This window comes from Chelonia mydas, chromosome 10 (assembly GCF_015237465.2).
Source record: "Chelonia mydas isolate rCheMyd1 chromosome 10, rCheMyd1.pri.v2, whole genome shotgun sequence".
Taxonomy (NCBI): Eukaryota; Metazoa; Chordata; order Testudines; family Cheloniidae; genus Chelonia; species Chelonia mydas.
The window spans coordinates 56,941,835-56,955,708 of NC_051250.2; the positions used below are offsets into that span (position 1 = coordinate 56,941,835).

At 42.2% G+C, this 13,874-nt stretch overlaps 1 protein-coding gene across 2 annotated transcripts in view; it reads left to right on the forward strand.

The window, feature by feature from the left end:
- MYO1E (myosin IE) overlaps nt 1–13,874 on the forward strand; it is a 146,596-nt gene that overhangs the window by 112,443 nt on the left and 20,279 nt on the right. For both annotated transcript variants that reach the window (XM_037910559.2, XM_037910560.2), the window contains exons 20-24: nt 611–725; nt 1,538–1,707; nt 2,259–2,404; nt 11,133–11,279; nt 13,127–13,284. In XM_037910559.2, coding sequence (XP_037766487.1) covers nt 611–725; nt 1,538–1,707; nt 2,259–2,404; nt 11,133–11,279; nt 13,127–13,284 — 736 coding nt within the window. The remainder of the gene's footprint in view (nt 1–610; nt 726–1,537; nt 1,708–2,258; nt 2,405–11,132; nt 11,280–13,126; nt 13,285–13,874) is intronic.

Here is a 13,874-nt window from a genome sequence, read left to right on the forward strand (position 1 = left end):
TCCAGGGGGCTTCCACTACTGAAGAGTGTAACCAAGAGGCACAAGGAGTTTGAAATTCAGACTTGGACAGTGCAGGAGCTAGTATTTATCCACCCTCTGATGCCTCCTGTATGTGAAATGAGAGGACAGTATCAAGTTATGGATCCATTATGACGTGTTATCTAGGACAAGACCAGCCACCTCCTGTACTCTGGCAATGTCATGCCCAGATTCAGCCAAGAAGCAGCAAATGCAGGAGGGCAGGTCATGCAGTACAACTGAGCAGGGCCCACTAGAGAATCACAGCCTAAAGTTGCGATAGCAGTGCTGCAGGGAGAAAAGACTATCCCTATTCACCGTCCTCCAGACTTTGGCAGCAGAAGTAGGGGGTAGACTCTACATGAGCCATCGTTGCCCATATCGCCATCAGAGGACACTTCCTCCTTTCCCTGCAAGAGCTTTCTTTCCCAGTCTGATGCTGGGCCCACTGATAGTGATTGTAAGGCACTCTTGGTTCTGGAGTGTAACCAATAGGTGGCATCCATGGAGGTTGAAAGTGAAATTTGGATTTTTCCAAGCTCATTTATTCCTCACCTAAAGTTTTTGACCTATTTTTCCTCTTTATCTGTAGCTGTTTTTGCTTGAAGAGATGAGAGAAAGGAAGTATGATGGATATGCTCGGGCAATCCAGAAGGCATGGAGGAAATACATGGCCAGGAAGAAGTATGTACAAATGAGAGAAGAAGGTATGTCTTTACTTCTAATGCTGTAGGAGCTACATGAACTATCCCAGAGCCAGAAACAGAGCATGATTCAAACGAGCAAAGTAATATCTCCTATCCTGGAGTGCAAACTCTTGCATTGCTTTGTTTAAGGTTGAGTGCATTTTGCTAACAATTTGAAGTGGTAGGGATAGAAGTTATCTAGTAGTCAGGGAGAGAGTTTCCACAACTAAACAGAAGCTGGGACTTGGGACTAATACAAATTCCGTCCTAGAGTTTGTCATGCTTTATTGCCTTCCTGGGCAATAGCAAAATACTTCTACAAGCTCTAAACTCTAAACCAAAGGTGAGGTGTGCATGTTTTGAAAAATGTCTGATGCTTATTAGAAAACAAATCTGTTATGATGGCAGAGGACTTTGAGTAATAATTCAGGTTTCGTGGATTGGTACTAGATATAGATACTATTTCATTTCCAGGGACAAATCTTGCTAAGCAATATAGTTCTACAACTTTTTTCTTTCTTTCTTTCTTTTTTTTTTGGTAGTTGTTCTTAGAGATAGTTCCACAGAGATCAGGTTTGCATCAGAATTTCCCCTAATTCTGGAGGTGGTTCTCCATTCTGGGCAAAGTATTTAAATAGGTATGGCTTTCAAAGCACACATCTGCCTGTCAGAAGGATTACCAGCTTAACCAGTGCCTTTTTTCACCTGCCAGATTTGCCTAAATTTTCTTCTAATGTTAAGCTCCTCTTGAAGCCCTGTGAGCTCTTTCTTTTCATGAATTTAGAAAGTTCTTTGGTTAGCAGTATTTAAAATGTATTCTTTTGGTGTTCAAGCCTCAGATCTGTTGCTGAACAAGAAAGAGAGAAGGCGAAATAGCATCAACAGGAACTTTATTGGGGACTACATAGGCATGGAGGAACATCCAGAGCTACGTCAGTTTGTAGGGAAACGGGAGAAGATTGATTTTGCAGACACGATTACTAAATATGACAGGCGATTTAAGGTATGGTTACAAAAAAACCTCATGATCCTTGGTCTAGTCATGCTGTCTAAGTTATGAAGCAGTGTTTTTTAGGAACTACCCTATAAAGGAAACTCCACCATGCTTGGAAAACATCAGTTTCTGATTGTAAATAGGGTATAGGGCAGTTCCATACAACCTGGAATTTCAGATCTGAAGGAAAACTATCACTCTTGGGACTAACGGATAGAGGATGCCATCACATTCTTTAGCCATGGTCCATGTTACATCATTTTCAAACTTTCTGTCCCAAGGACAGAAGGGGCTGTGGCAGATGCTGGGTAGAAAGTGGTGTTGGAATTAAGAAATAGAGAATAAGGAGCAAAGCTCTATCTTTATCTAAATGCAATCCAAGTTGAATAACATTCACCCACTTCTCTACATCCTCCTTCCACTGCCCCCCAAACAAAATAAATCTGGTACATTATGTATCTGTGACCCATTCATGTCCTTCTTATTTAGCTAATTTCAGGTGCCTGTGTATTTTGATGATGCTGTACATCTATATTTTTTCAAATCATTTCACATTTCAGGGCGTGAAACGAGACCTTGTCCTCACCCCAAAGTGCATATATCTGATTGGGCGTGAAAAGGTGAAGCAGGGGCCAGAAAAAGGCCTGGTGAAGGAGGTGTTAAAGCGGAGGATTGAGATGGAAAGAATTCTTTCTGTTTCCCTAAGGTCAGTGCCTGGCCAGGTTCTTTCTGCTGGCAGAGAAAAATCATGTAGGAACAGGAGAGGGGAGGTTGTTTACTAGGGCTGGAATTATATAAGCACTATTCAGTGAATTTGAAAATTAACAAAGGCAAGGGGACTGGCAGTTCTGAAACCAAACTGCTTTTCCATTCTTACCAATATGCTAGCTACAGGAGTACACACGCTTACATTTACACACAAACACATGCAGATTTTCTGAGTACCTGTTAATGTGGTGCAATCAATAGTTCTTTTACAGGAGTTCTCAGTTTGGCCCATAGCTTCCCAGAAAAATGTTCTCCACCTGCATTAACATTAAGAGGTGGTAATGACTTTTGATCCCAACGTCTGTCTTAGAAGTAATTCCTAATGCTTTTTGAGTATATCTTGTGTGAGTCCTACTTCCTGGAGTGCTGCCAGAAAAGCTTGCTGGAGTGGTGTTTTCTCTGGCCATTCTACATTAAGACTTTAATGCTGGTTAGTCTGCTAAGTACTTCTGCTGACTCAGGGACAGACACATTCCCGATTACAGGAAATAGCTTCTGTGGTCACATAATGCTTATAAACCACTTCCAGGTGACTCAGTACAAAACAGCAAGAAACTGCACATCAGACAAATGGATACCCATCTAAAACACTTCCTCCCTCACAGAAGGAGAGAACAAACTCTCCTGCCATCTTTTTAGTTATCACATTTTGCCAATGCTGGCATTTAGATTGACATTCAGTACACAATGATACAGAACCATCTGCTTAGGGCAATAAGAGGAATTAAATATTAAACTAAACTAATTATTTTTAAAATATTCCCATACTTAAGTATTATGGGTTGATAACTAAAAGCAAACTTTTGAAGTACATGTTTTTAAATACCTGTCTCATACTAGTCCAGTGTAAAACAGGGTGTAAAATGTGCCCGCTTACTCTATGGCATTTCTAAGCAGATAGGTTAACACATACTGGTCCTGTTCTTTTCCACAGCATTTTCAAAGCAGGCCTGTGTTGTTTTATTTGTCACACAGTTATAACAAGAATTGCAACCGTGAATGGCTACAGTAATAGGTGTTGGCTGGACGTTAGAGTGAAGTCTCTTATTCTGGTGCTTGAAAACTAAACTGAGTGTGGGTCCTGAAAATTACTACATCCAGACAAAAAGAAAAGGAGTACGTGTGGCACCTTAGAGTTTTGCAAATACAGACTAACACGGCTGTTACTCTACATCCAGACACTCAGACTAGGACCCTAGTACTCTGTGTATACAGCTGTACTGAGTAAGCTAAAAAGAAGCCTGTCTCCAGACTGCCAGCTCAGTAAGAGTGGTTACACTCATTACTTCAGATGGAAGCATACCTTTCTGTAGATAAACCAAATCCGATGAATTCAGAACTCTATATTTATTATATTGATGTTATATTTAATGAGGCTTTGGCCATGAGTTGTCAATGTGCTGTTATCATCATAAACCAATGCTTGTGGCTTCCAAAAATTTCAGAAATTACATGGCATAAGAAAAGGAGAACCTTTTGCAGTGATAATCAAGCTGGGCCATTTCCAGCAGTTGACAAGAACGTCTGAGGAACAGTGGGGGGAGAAGAGATAAACATGGGGAAATAGTTTTACTTTGTGTAATGACCCATCCACTCCCAGTCTCTATTCAAGCCTAAGTTAATTGTATCCAGTTTGCAAATTAATTCCAATTCAGCACTCTCTCCTTGGAGCCTGTTTCTGAAGGATTTTTGTTGAAGTATTGCCACTTTTAGGTCTGTAATCGAGTGACCAGAGAGATTGAAGTGTTCTCCAACTGGTTTTTGAATGTTATAATTCTTGATGTCTGATTTGTGTCCATTTATTCTTTTACGTAGAGACTGTCCAGTTTGACCAATGTACATGGCAGAGGGGCATTGCTGGCACATGATGGCATATATCATTGTCTCCATATTTAAAAAAATAAACATAGTGAGAGTTGTCTTTTTTTTAATGTTTTCATTTTAGTGTGGGCCGAACTCAGAATGAATATTTCTTACACAAAAAGAAAAGGAGTACTTGTGGCACCTTAGAGACTAACCAATTTATTTGAGCATAAGCTTTCGTGAGCTACAGCTCACTTCATCGGATGCATACTGTGGAAAGTCATCCGATGAAGTGAGCTGTAGCTCACGAAAGCTTATGCTCAAATAAATTGGTTAGTCTCTAAGGTGCCACAAGTACTCCTTTTCTTTTTGCGAATACAGACGAACACGGCTGTTACTCTGAAACATTTCTTACACAGGTTCTTGTTCTCTATTGAGTTAGGGTAGCCATGCTAAATCAAGTAGGAAGAGGGGCACAGAGGTTACTGTCTGTAATAGGACCAGATTTTATGGGGCATCTGAGATACTTCTGCCCTGAAAATGGCAAGAATTAAAAATTTTCATTGCCATTCTTAATAGATTTTTACTGAACTATTGGAATAGTATAGAATCCTTCCTGTTGTACACTTAATGCCAATTTGTGTGCCTGTATGTTACCAAAGGCCGAGTATTCTTGTAGAAAAACAATCTGCCTCTTTTTTTTTTTTTTCTTTCAAACACACGGAGTTCAGAAACCTCACGGAGTACTATTTCTATTTAAATTCTCTATTATTCTCTCAAACACAAATCAATCCCCTAATTTTCAACACAATCTTTCTCAGCCTGGAAATTTCTGCATGTTTTTGAAAATATTTAAAATAATTGGATTCTGAGCTAACCTGGAAATGAATCTGAATATACCCTAGAAGGAAAATATGCTAAATTAAATTTTCATCAGGTCATATAGACTGGATTACAATTATACTTCTGTAAAGGGCATTTCAAAGGGTTCATTTCTTTTCTAAACTGTTCTGATTTAACAGGAGCACTCAGAATAGAAGAAAGCATTTTTTAAAATGGGGATGAGGGAGGGAGAAAGGGTGATTAATTGTCAGAGAAGTACGAAGGTTCAACTTTTCCTCTCCTTAATGTTCTGTTTGGGGATTACCTGGGATGGAATTGCTGTGGTTTGGTTACAGAGGAGTAGAGTGAGTGTTGACACTTGTATTTGGAATGAGGGGCGATCAACAGGTTATCTCAAGTGCTTATATACAAATGCACAAAGCCTTGGAAACAAGCAGGGAGAACTGGAGGTCCTGGTGATGTCAAGGAACTATGACGTGATCGGAATAACAGAGACTTGGTGGGATAACTCACATGACTGGAGTACAGTCATGGATGGTTATAAACTGTTCAGGAAGGACAGGCAGGGCAGAAAAGGTGGGGGAGTAGCACTGTATGTAAGGGAGCAGTATGACTGCTCAGAGCTCCGGTACGAAACTGTGGAAAAACCTGAGTGTCTCTGGATTAAGTTTAGAAGTGTGTGCAACAAGAGTGATGTAGTGGTGGGAGTCTGCTATAGACCACCGGACCAGGGGGATGAGGTGGATGAGGCTTTCTTCCGGCAACTCACGGAAGCTACTAGATCGCATGCCCTGATTCTCATGGGTGACTTTAATTTTCCTGATATCTGCTGGGAGAGCAATACAGCGGTGCATAGACAATCCAGGAAGTTTTTGGAAAGCGTAGGGGACAATTTCCTGGTGCAAGTGCTAGGGGAGCCAACTAGGGGGGGCGCTTTTCTTGACCTGCTGCTCACAAACCGGGTAGAATTAGTGGGGGAAGCAAAAGTGGATGGGAATCTGGGAGGCAGTGACCATGAGTTGGTTGAGTTCAGGATCCTGACGCAGGGAAGAAAGGTAAGCAGCAGGATACGGACCCTGGACTTCAGGAAAGCAGACTTCGACTCCCTCAGGGAACAGATGGCCAGGATCCCCTGGGGGACTAACATGAAGGGGAAGGGAGTCCAGGAGAGCTGGTTGTATTTCAAGGAATCCCTGTTGAGGTTACAGGGACAAACCATCCCGATGAGTCGAAAGAATAGTAAATATGGCAGGCGACCGGCTTGGCTTAATGGTGAAATCCTAGCGGATCTTAAACATAAAAAAGAAGCTTACAAGAAGTGGAAGGTTGGACATATGACCAGGGAAGAGTATAAAAATATTGCTCGGGCATGTAGGAAAGATATCAGGAGGGCCAAATCGCACCTGGAGCTGCAGCTAGCAAGAGATGTCAAGAGTAACAAGAAGGGTTTCTTCAGGTATGTTGGCAACAAGAAGAAAGCCAAGGAAGGTGTGGGCCCCTTACTGAATGAGGGAGGCAACCTAGTGACAGAGGATGTGGAAAAAGCTAATGTACTCAATGCTTTTTTTGCCTCTGTTTTCACTAACAAGGTCAGCTCCCAGACTGCTGCGCTGGGCATCACAAAATGGGGAAGAGATGGCCAGCCCTCTGTGGAGATAGAGGTGGTTAGGGACTATTTAGAAAAGCTGGACGTGCACAAGTCCATGGGGCCGGACGAGTTGCATCCGAGAGTGCTGAAGGAATTGGCGGCTGTGATTGCAGAGCCCTTGGCCATTATCTTTGAAAACTCGTGGCGAACGGGGGAAGTCCCGGATGACTGGAAAAAGGCTAATGTAGTGCCAATCTTTAAAAAAGGGAAGAAGGAGGATCCTGGGAACTACAGGCCAGTCAGCCTCACCTCAGTCCCTGGAAAAATCATGGAGCAGGTCCTCAAAGAATCAATCCTGAAGCACTTACATGAGAGGAAAGTGATCAGGAACAGTCAGCATGGATTCACCAAGGGAAGGTCATGCCTGACTAATCTAATCGCCTTTTATGATGAGATTACGGGTTCTGTGGATGAAGGGAAAGCAGTGGATGTATTGTTTCTTGACTTTAGCAAAGCTTTTGACACGGTCTCCCACAGTATTCTTGTCAGCAAGTTAAGGAAGTATGGGCTGGATGAATGCACTATAAGGTGGGTAGAAAGCTGGCTAGATTGTCGGGCTCAACGGGTAGTGATCAATGGCTCCATGTCTAGTTGGCAGCCGGTGTCAAGTGGAGTGCCCCAGGGGTCGGTCCTGGGGCCGGTTTTGTTCAATATCTTCATAAATGATCTGGAGGATGGTGTGGATTGCACACTCAGCAAATTTGCGGATGATACTAAACTGGGAGGAGTGGTAGATACGCTGGAGGGCAGGGATAGGATACAGAGGGACCTAGACAAATTGGAGGATTGGGCCAAAAGAAACCTGATGAGGTTCAATAAGGATAAGTGCAGGGTCCTGCACTTAGGACGGAAGAACCCAATGCACAGCTACAGACTAGGGACCGAATGGCTAGGCAACAGTTCTGCGGAAAAGGACCTAGGGGTTACAGTGGACGAGAAGCTGGATATGAGTCAGCAGTGTGCCCTTGTTGCCAAGAAGGCCAATGGCATTTTGGGATGTATAAGTAGGGGCATTGCCAGCAGATCGAGGGACGTGATTGTTCCCCTCTATTTGACATTGGTGAGGCCTCATCTGGAGTACTGTGTCCAGTTTTGGGCCCCACACTACAAGAAGGATGTGGAAAAATTGGAGAGAGTCCAGCGAAGGGCAACAAAAATGATTAGGGGACTGGAACACATGACTTATGAGGAGAGGCTGAGGGAACTGGGGTTGTTTAGTCTTCAGAAGAGAAGAATGAGGGGGGATTTGATAGCTGCTTTCAACTACCTGAGAGGTGGTTCCAGAGAGGATGGTTCTAGACTATTCTCAGTGGTAGAAGAGGACAGGACAAGGAGTAATGGTCTCAAGTTGCAGTGGGGGAGGTTTAGGTTGGATATTAGGAAAAACTTTTTCACTAGGAGGGTGGTGAAACACTGGAATGCGTTACCTAGGGAGGTGGTAGAATCTCCTTCCTTGGAAGTTTTTAAGGTCAGGCTTGACAAAGCCCTGGCTGGGATGATTTGATTGGGGATTGGCCCTGCTTTGAGCAGGGGGTTGGACTAGATGACCTCCTGAGGTCCCTTCCAACCCTGATATTCTATGATTCTATGATTCTATTTTAAGTTTCAGAGTAGCAGCCGTGTTAGTCTGTATCAGCAAAAAGAAAAGGAGTACTTGTGGCACCTTAGAGACTAACAAATTTATTTGAGCATAAGCTTTCATGAGCTACAGCTCACTTCATCAGATGTGAAAGCTTATGCTCAAATAAATTTGTTAGTCTCTAAGATACCACAAGTCCTCTCATCAAGGGCATCTAGAATGGGCTGATAGGTATTCTCTCTCTTTTGTATATATATAAATAAATACTCACACTCTGTAAGGGAGAGACTTGCAGCCCACAGCAATTTGAGGGAAAATGAATATCAAAGAACTGCTGCTGGTTGCTTCTCCCACATTTAAAGGGCCAGCTATCAGCCAGGCATGCTGGGAAAGGATCATTGTAAAAGGGTGTGCCCAAAAGGGGAAGTTAATTAATAGCCAGGTAATCAGAAAGTAGGTAATTGTAGGAGTGAGAAGATGAATTAGGTGAAAGAACCTTGTGTGCTTGACCTAATTAGTCCTCTTCTATTTTATTATGATGTGTTGAAGTAATAAATATCCAGATTTCTTTTAGACATCAGTGACTTATTTTGATTTACTCCCATATGTACTTTTTTGAGAAATGAAGTCATCTGCTGACAGCCATGTAATTTTGGCTTCCCTTCCACCTGCCTATAGAGAGGTATGGTTTGCCACAGCTTTCAGTTGCAGTCACTAGAGTACGTGGATATTGACCCTCTGAGTATTACTGTAGTAGCTACTTCTAATAAACTGCAGTTTAAAAAGAGCCTTTCTAAATAAATGTTAACTGTAAATCTAATAGGACATAAAATGCTGAAATACAAATTCATTTCTTTTCAGAGAGAAATGCAGACAACAGCTTCTGCTTTTGCTTAGTATGTGACATCTAACATGCTGAGATAGTAACCCAATATTTTCTAATGTTGTTAGCAGTCAGAACAGAAGATGAAAGGGAGGCCAGTATGCAACAAAGCCTCACACTGGTATGGGTGCCTTTAAAACCAGTATGCAGCTTCTAACATCTGTAAGAAATTGCAGCCCAGACACATGAGTAAGACAGTAGACAGATCCAAAGATTAGTCTGAATCAGAGTAGGAGAACAAATACACTTGCAAGTTTTTGTTTCATGGCTTTATGCCTGTGACCAGTATAATGCGAACGGGGAATGGAGCCTTTTGATAAAAATATAAGCCTCTTCTAGTGATTTTGCACTCACATGCCTCTAAAATGGAGCTTTTAATTGCAACTGTTTGGGGTGTTTGTGGAGAACATTGTTATAAATCACCCAGACACCTTCTTCCTCAGTCATAGCCTGTTCAGACATGTAACCATGATGTCTGTGTCCTTACTTTGTAACCTACTGTGACCACTTGTTGGTGAAAAAGTATGAGCAAGTGAGAGAGTCACAGACTTCATCCCTTCAAAAAAGTGTCCTGGAATCCTCCCACAGCCTTCCGTTAAAATGTTTCAGTTCCTAGCCAGAGGACTGGGATATTAGCACATCAGTACTAAAACCACTACCCACTAGAGAAGCCCTGAGGGAACACTCTGACAAGAAGACCTAAGACTGGTGGAATATCAGAGAAGCTGTGGCTTCAGTCACTCTGCAGAAAGCACCCCTGCAAAAAGGGCCCCCAACCTCTTAAAAAAGGGTACAGCTTTTTTAAATGAATCATTATTACAATATCTGATAAGCCCATTTCTTCACAAAAAGGGGAGAAAGAGACAGGAGGCCAGTTTGTGAGCTGGTGTAAATTGGCATGGCACCATTGAAGTCAGTAATATAATTATGCTTAACACTTTACATCTTCAAAGTGCTGTACCAATAGTAACTCAGGCTTAGATCCTCAGAGGTATAAAGGCACCTAGCTCCCATTGAACTGTGAGGTAAGCATTGATGCCCCCTTTTACGGAATGGAAAATGAGGCACAGAGGAGCAGACACAGTGACTAAATGACATGGCTCAGGAAGTCTTGGCTCATTGAACCATGCTTACTGTCCTGGACCACATAGCCTCTATGACAGAAAAGAGAATTATATATAAACAAGAACTATTAAAACATTAAGGCTGATAAACCTGGCTTGGTGACTTGGAATCACAACAGAGAATTTGCTATCATGGGGATTCCAGAATTTTGCGGAATCAATCAAGCCCAGTCCTTTAGCAGAGTTCCATGTGGCCTTGGGACTCTACCTGCATGAGTTTGTAGGATCCTCAACTGGTGTAAATTGGAATCACTCCATTAAATTCAGTGGAGTGATGCTGACTTACACCAGCTATGGACCTTATCCAGGGTCTATGTTTGCTTCACTGTCTAAGTTCAGGGAGTGCAAGTTAAAGGTGATGCAGCACTGGGAGCTTGCTTTGCTTTTATTGGTTTGTGTTTCAGTCTCATTTTAAAAGAAGTATTTCTTTTTCAGCTTTTTTAATTAACTTTACACAACATTCTACAAATCCAGTCTTAATGGCTAGCTTTGCTGTTGTTAAGGATATGAGCTTTTAATTGTAGTACATGTTCCCATTTTATAATAACAATAATTAACTTAAAATGACTAATTTGTATTCAGATATCACACAAGACGATTGTTTTGGGGATCCCATTACCAGCAGCTGAAACAAAGAACCATTATCTAAGAGCAAAACTCAGTTATTAATTCTTCATTAGATTTTTTAAAAATCACCGTGATTGCTTTCAAATGCTATTAAAATGCAGGGCTACTTTTGCACTTTGGATTCAAGGCTGAATAATGCCTGGTCTGATTTCTTTACAGCACAATGCAGGATGACATTTTCATTCTACATGAGCAGGAATATGATAGTTTGCTTGAATCGGTCTTCAAAACAGAATTTTTAAGCCTTTTATCTAAGAGATATGAGGAGAAAACACAAAGAAAACTACCTCTGAAATTTAGCAATACGTGAGTAACGTTTTCCCAACGGATTTTAAAAAAAATATTAAACAGCTGTTTCTTCTTGCTGCCAGGGTAAAGATGCAAAAACCAGGTTAGTTTAAGCATTGGATTCTCATATTTATATTCCATCCTCTGTTACAGAACCATGGAGATGTGTGAAGTGTGAATGCCTGCATACTCATGTGCTTAGAAAGCTAGAAGACTTTCTTGCATAGCCTGTGTAATACCTTAGGATCAAATCCTAGCCACTCCCCACTTCTCATTCTCTGTGCACAGTGGGACCTTAATACAGCAAAACTTCCCTGGCTGTGCTGAGCGGGGCATCAGGTTAACGAGAGGCCACACAAGGGAAATTCTTCACCATTAGCGTGCCTACACAGCAGTTCTCTGTGTTAGTTCTCCCAACTGCAATGAGGGTCAGGCCAGTCAGTGAACAGCCACATGGATTCACAGTCCAAACCCTTCCTCTCTTAGAGGAGGACAACGCAGTAGCAGCTGCAGAGTGGCTGTGCTGGTACGTCATGCCCTAAGAAGGGAGAATTCTCTTCAGTCCCATTATGTACTCCTTGGCCTTACCCTAGAGATGCTGAAGTACTACACTGTTGCATGTGATATACGTGCTTAGATACATAATGGGAAGATAAGGCCAGAGTGATGGGTGGTTGGTTGAAAAGGGGTCTCTTATTTAGGGTAGGAGTTTAGATTTTGTGGGGACAGAGGCCTGCAGGGATCAGTGGGGGTAGCTTGGATAAGTATCTGAACTTCTAGATGTTTGTCCAAAAAAACTCCAGATGTTAGAGAACTTGAATTTGTAGGATTTTGTTTGCATGTTGGGGCTGGTTTTTTGCTTTAAGTGCATGCTGGAAACCATATCAATAAAATTGTATTCTTGCTAATACTCCTATGAGGTAAGCAAATTAATGACATTGAGCCTGGAATTTACATGTCTGTTTTATTCCAGTCAAAGCAGTCTAAGAATTATTTAAGGAAGAATATAATTTTAGCTTGATAATGACAAGGGTGAGTAGGAAAAAGTGTAAAAGGTTCCATATAGTCCAAGGGTTCCCACACTTGGTTCACGGCTTCATCAGGGTAAGCCCCTGGCGGGCCGCGAGACGCTTTGTTTACCTGAGTGTCTGCACGTGTGGCCGCTCGCAGCTCCCAGTGGACCGCAGACACCTGGTATAGTCATATAGACTGGGAATCCAAAGCCAATAACAGAGGTGGTTTTGGTTTTACCATTGTAAAAAGCAGTGCATAACAACTGAGGTTTTGCACATCATGGCTGCCTGAGCTCATCTCTAGCTACAGTGCATTGAAGATAATATGCATTTGCAGATACACGCTATGATTGAGGCTATTTGAATTTTGATAGAGGTCTGTATCTTCAAAGGAGAACATAAGTACACGTGCAAAAATGTACATGTTCCCCTAGCTCCCACAAATAAGTGTATTTGCATGCATATGTCAATAATGGCATACACTAATGGGTATCTGGGTATGTGACACCCACTAGCATGCACCTATGCAGGGTTCTGCAGGTACACTGGGTGATGTGTTAGATAGTATATACATGTATTGTTCAAACCTTTGAACATTTGTCCTCAAAACTTCATTGAGAGCATCTTATACCTTGTTTGTGGAGGTTTCCCAAGAACAGTTAATAATGTCATATAGTACACAAAAAGGCATGAAACTGTGTTTTGTTCAGTTTAAAATACTCTCAGCTATAGGTATCAGCAAGGTCCTGTTTATTTTTTCCCATTGTAAAGCTAATCTGTTGGTTAGTGATGTTCCCTGAGTCTCGTATGTGAATGCTTCTCTTTTTGTCTGTGTGTGTGTACTTGCATTAGACTTGAAGTGAAGCTGAAGAAGGAGAATTGGGGACCATGGAGTGCAGGTGGTTCTCGCCAAGTGCAATTTATGCAAGGCCAAGGAGATTTAGCTATTCTCAAGCCAAGTAACAAGGTGCTGCAGGTCAGCATTGGACCAGGACTACCAAAGAATTCCCGTAAGTATGAATTTCCCTTTGACTGTCTTTCTGAATGGATCAGAGTCTTGATTTTGGCTGTTCGTTTTACCTTTATTTCTCAGTCTCTTCCCTATCCACCACCTACCCTATGTTCTTTGTTTCTCTGTGGCATTTACAGGAAGAGTAGGTTGCAGACTAACGCTGCAACATACTTGCGTCTCCTTGTAAAGCCTTTGTTGGATTCACTGTTAATTCAGCAGTGCACACTGACTGCTGGTGGAAGCCTCTGAAACTCATGGCCCTGGGACATAAGAAATCTGGTCTTGCAGCATGGGACAGAACACAAGTGGCAGATCAGACATTCATCCCATCCACAAAGGGCACCCTCTTCCACAAAATCCACAGAGAACCCTTCTCTGGTTTGCAGATCCATCTCTGAGGAGAGGGGCAGGCGGGGCTAGGAGAAAAAGGTGCCAGTAGCAAATTATGGAGTGATACAACAGCAAGGAATCGGCTCCAAATGTAATAGTACCTGAGGATGCATTAGCTTTGCCTCAGAGTACATCTGTGCTGTGAAGCCTTCCTTCCTCATGTAAGGGGGGTTCTGAAGACAGCAGGGGGGAGCCCCA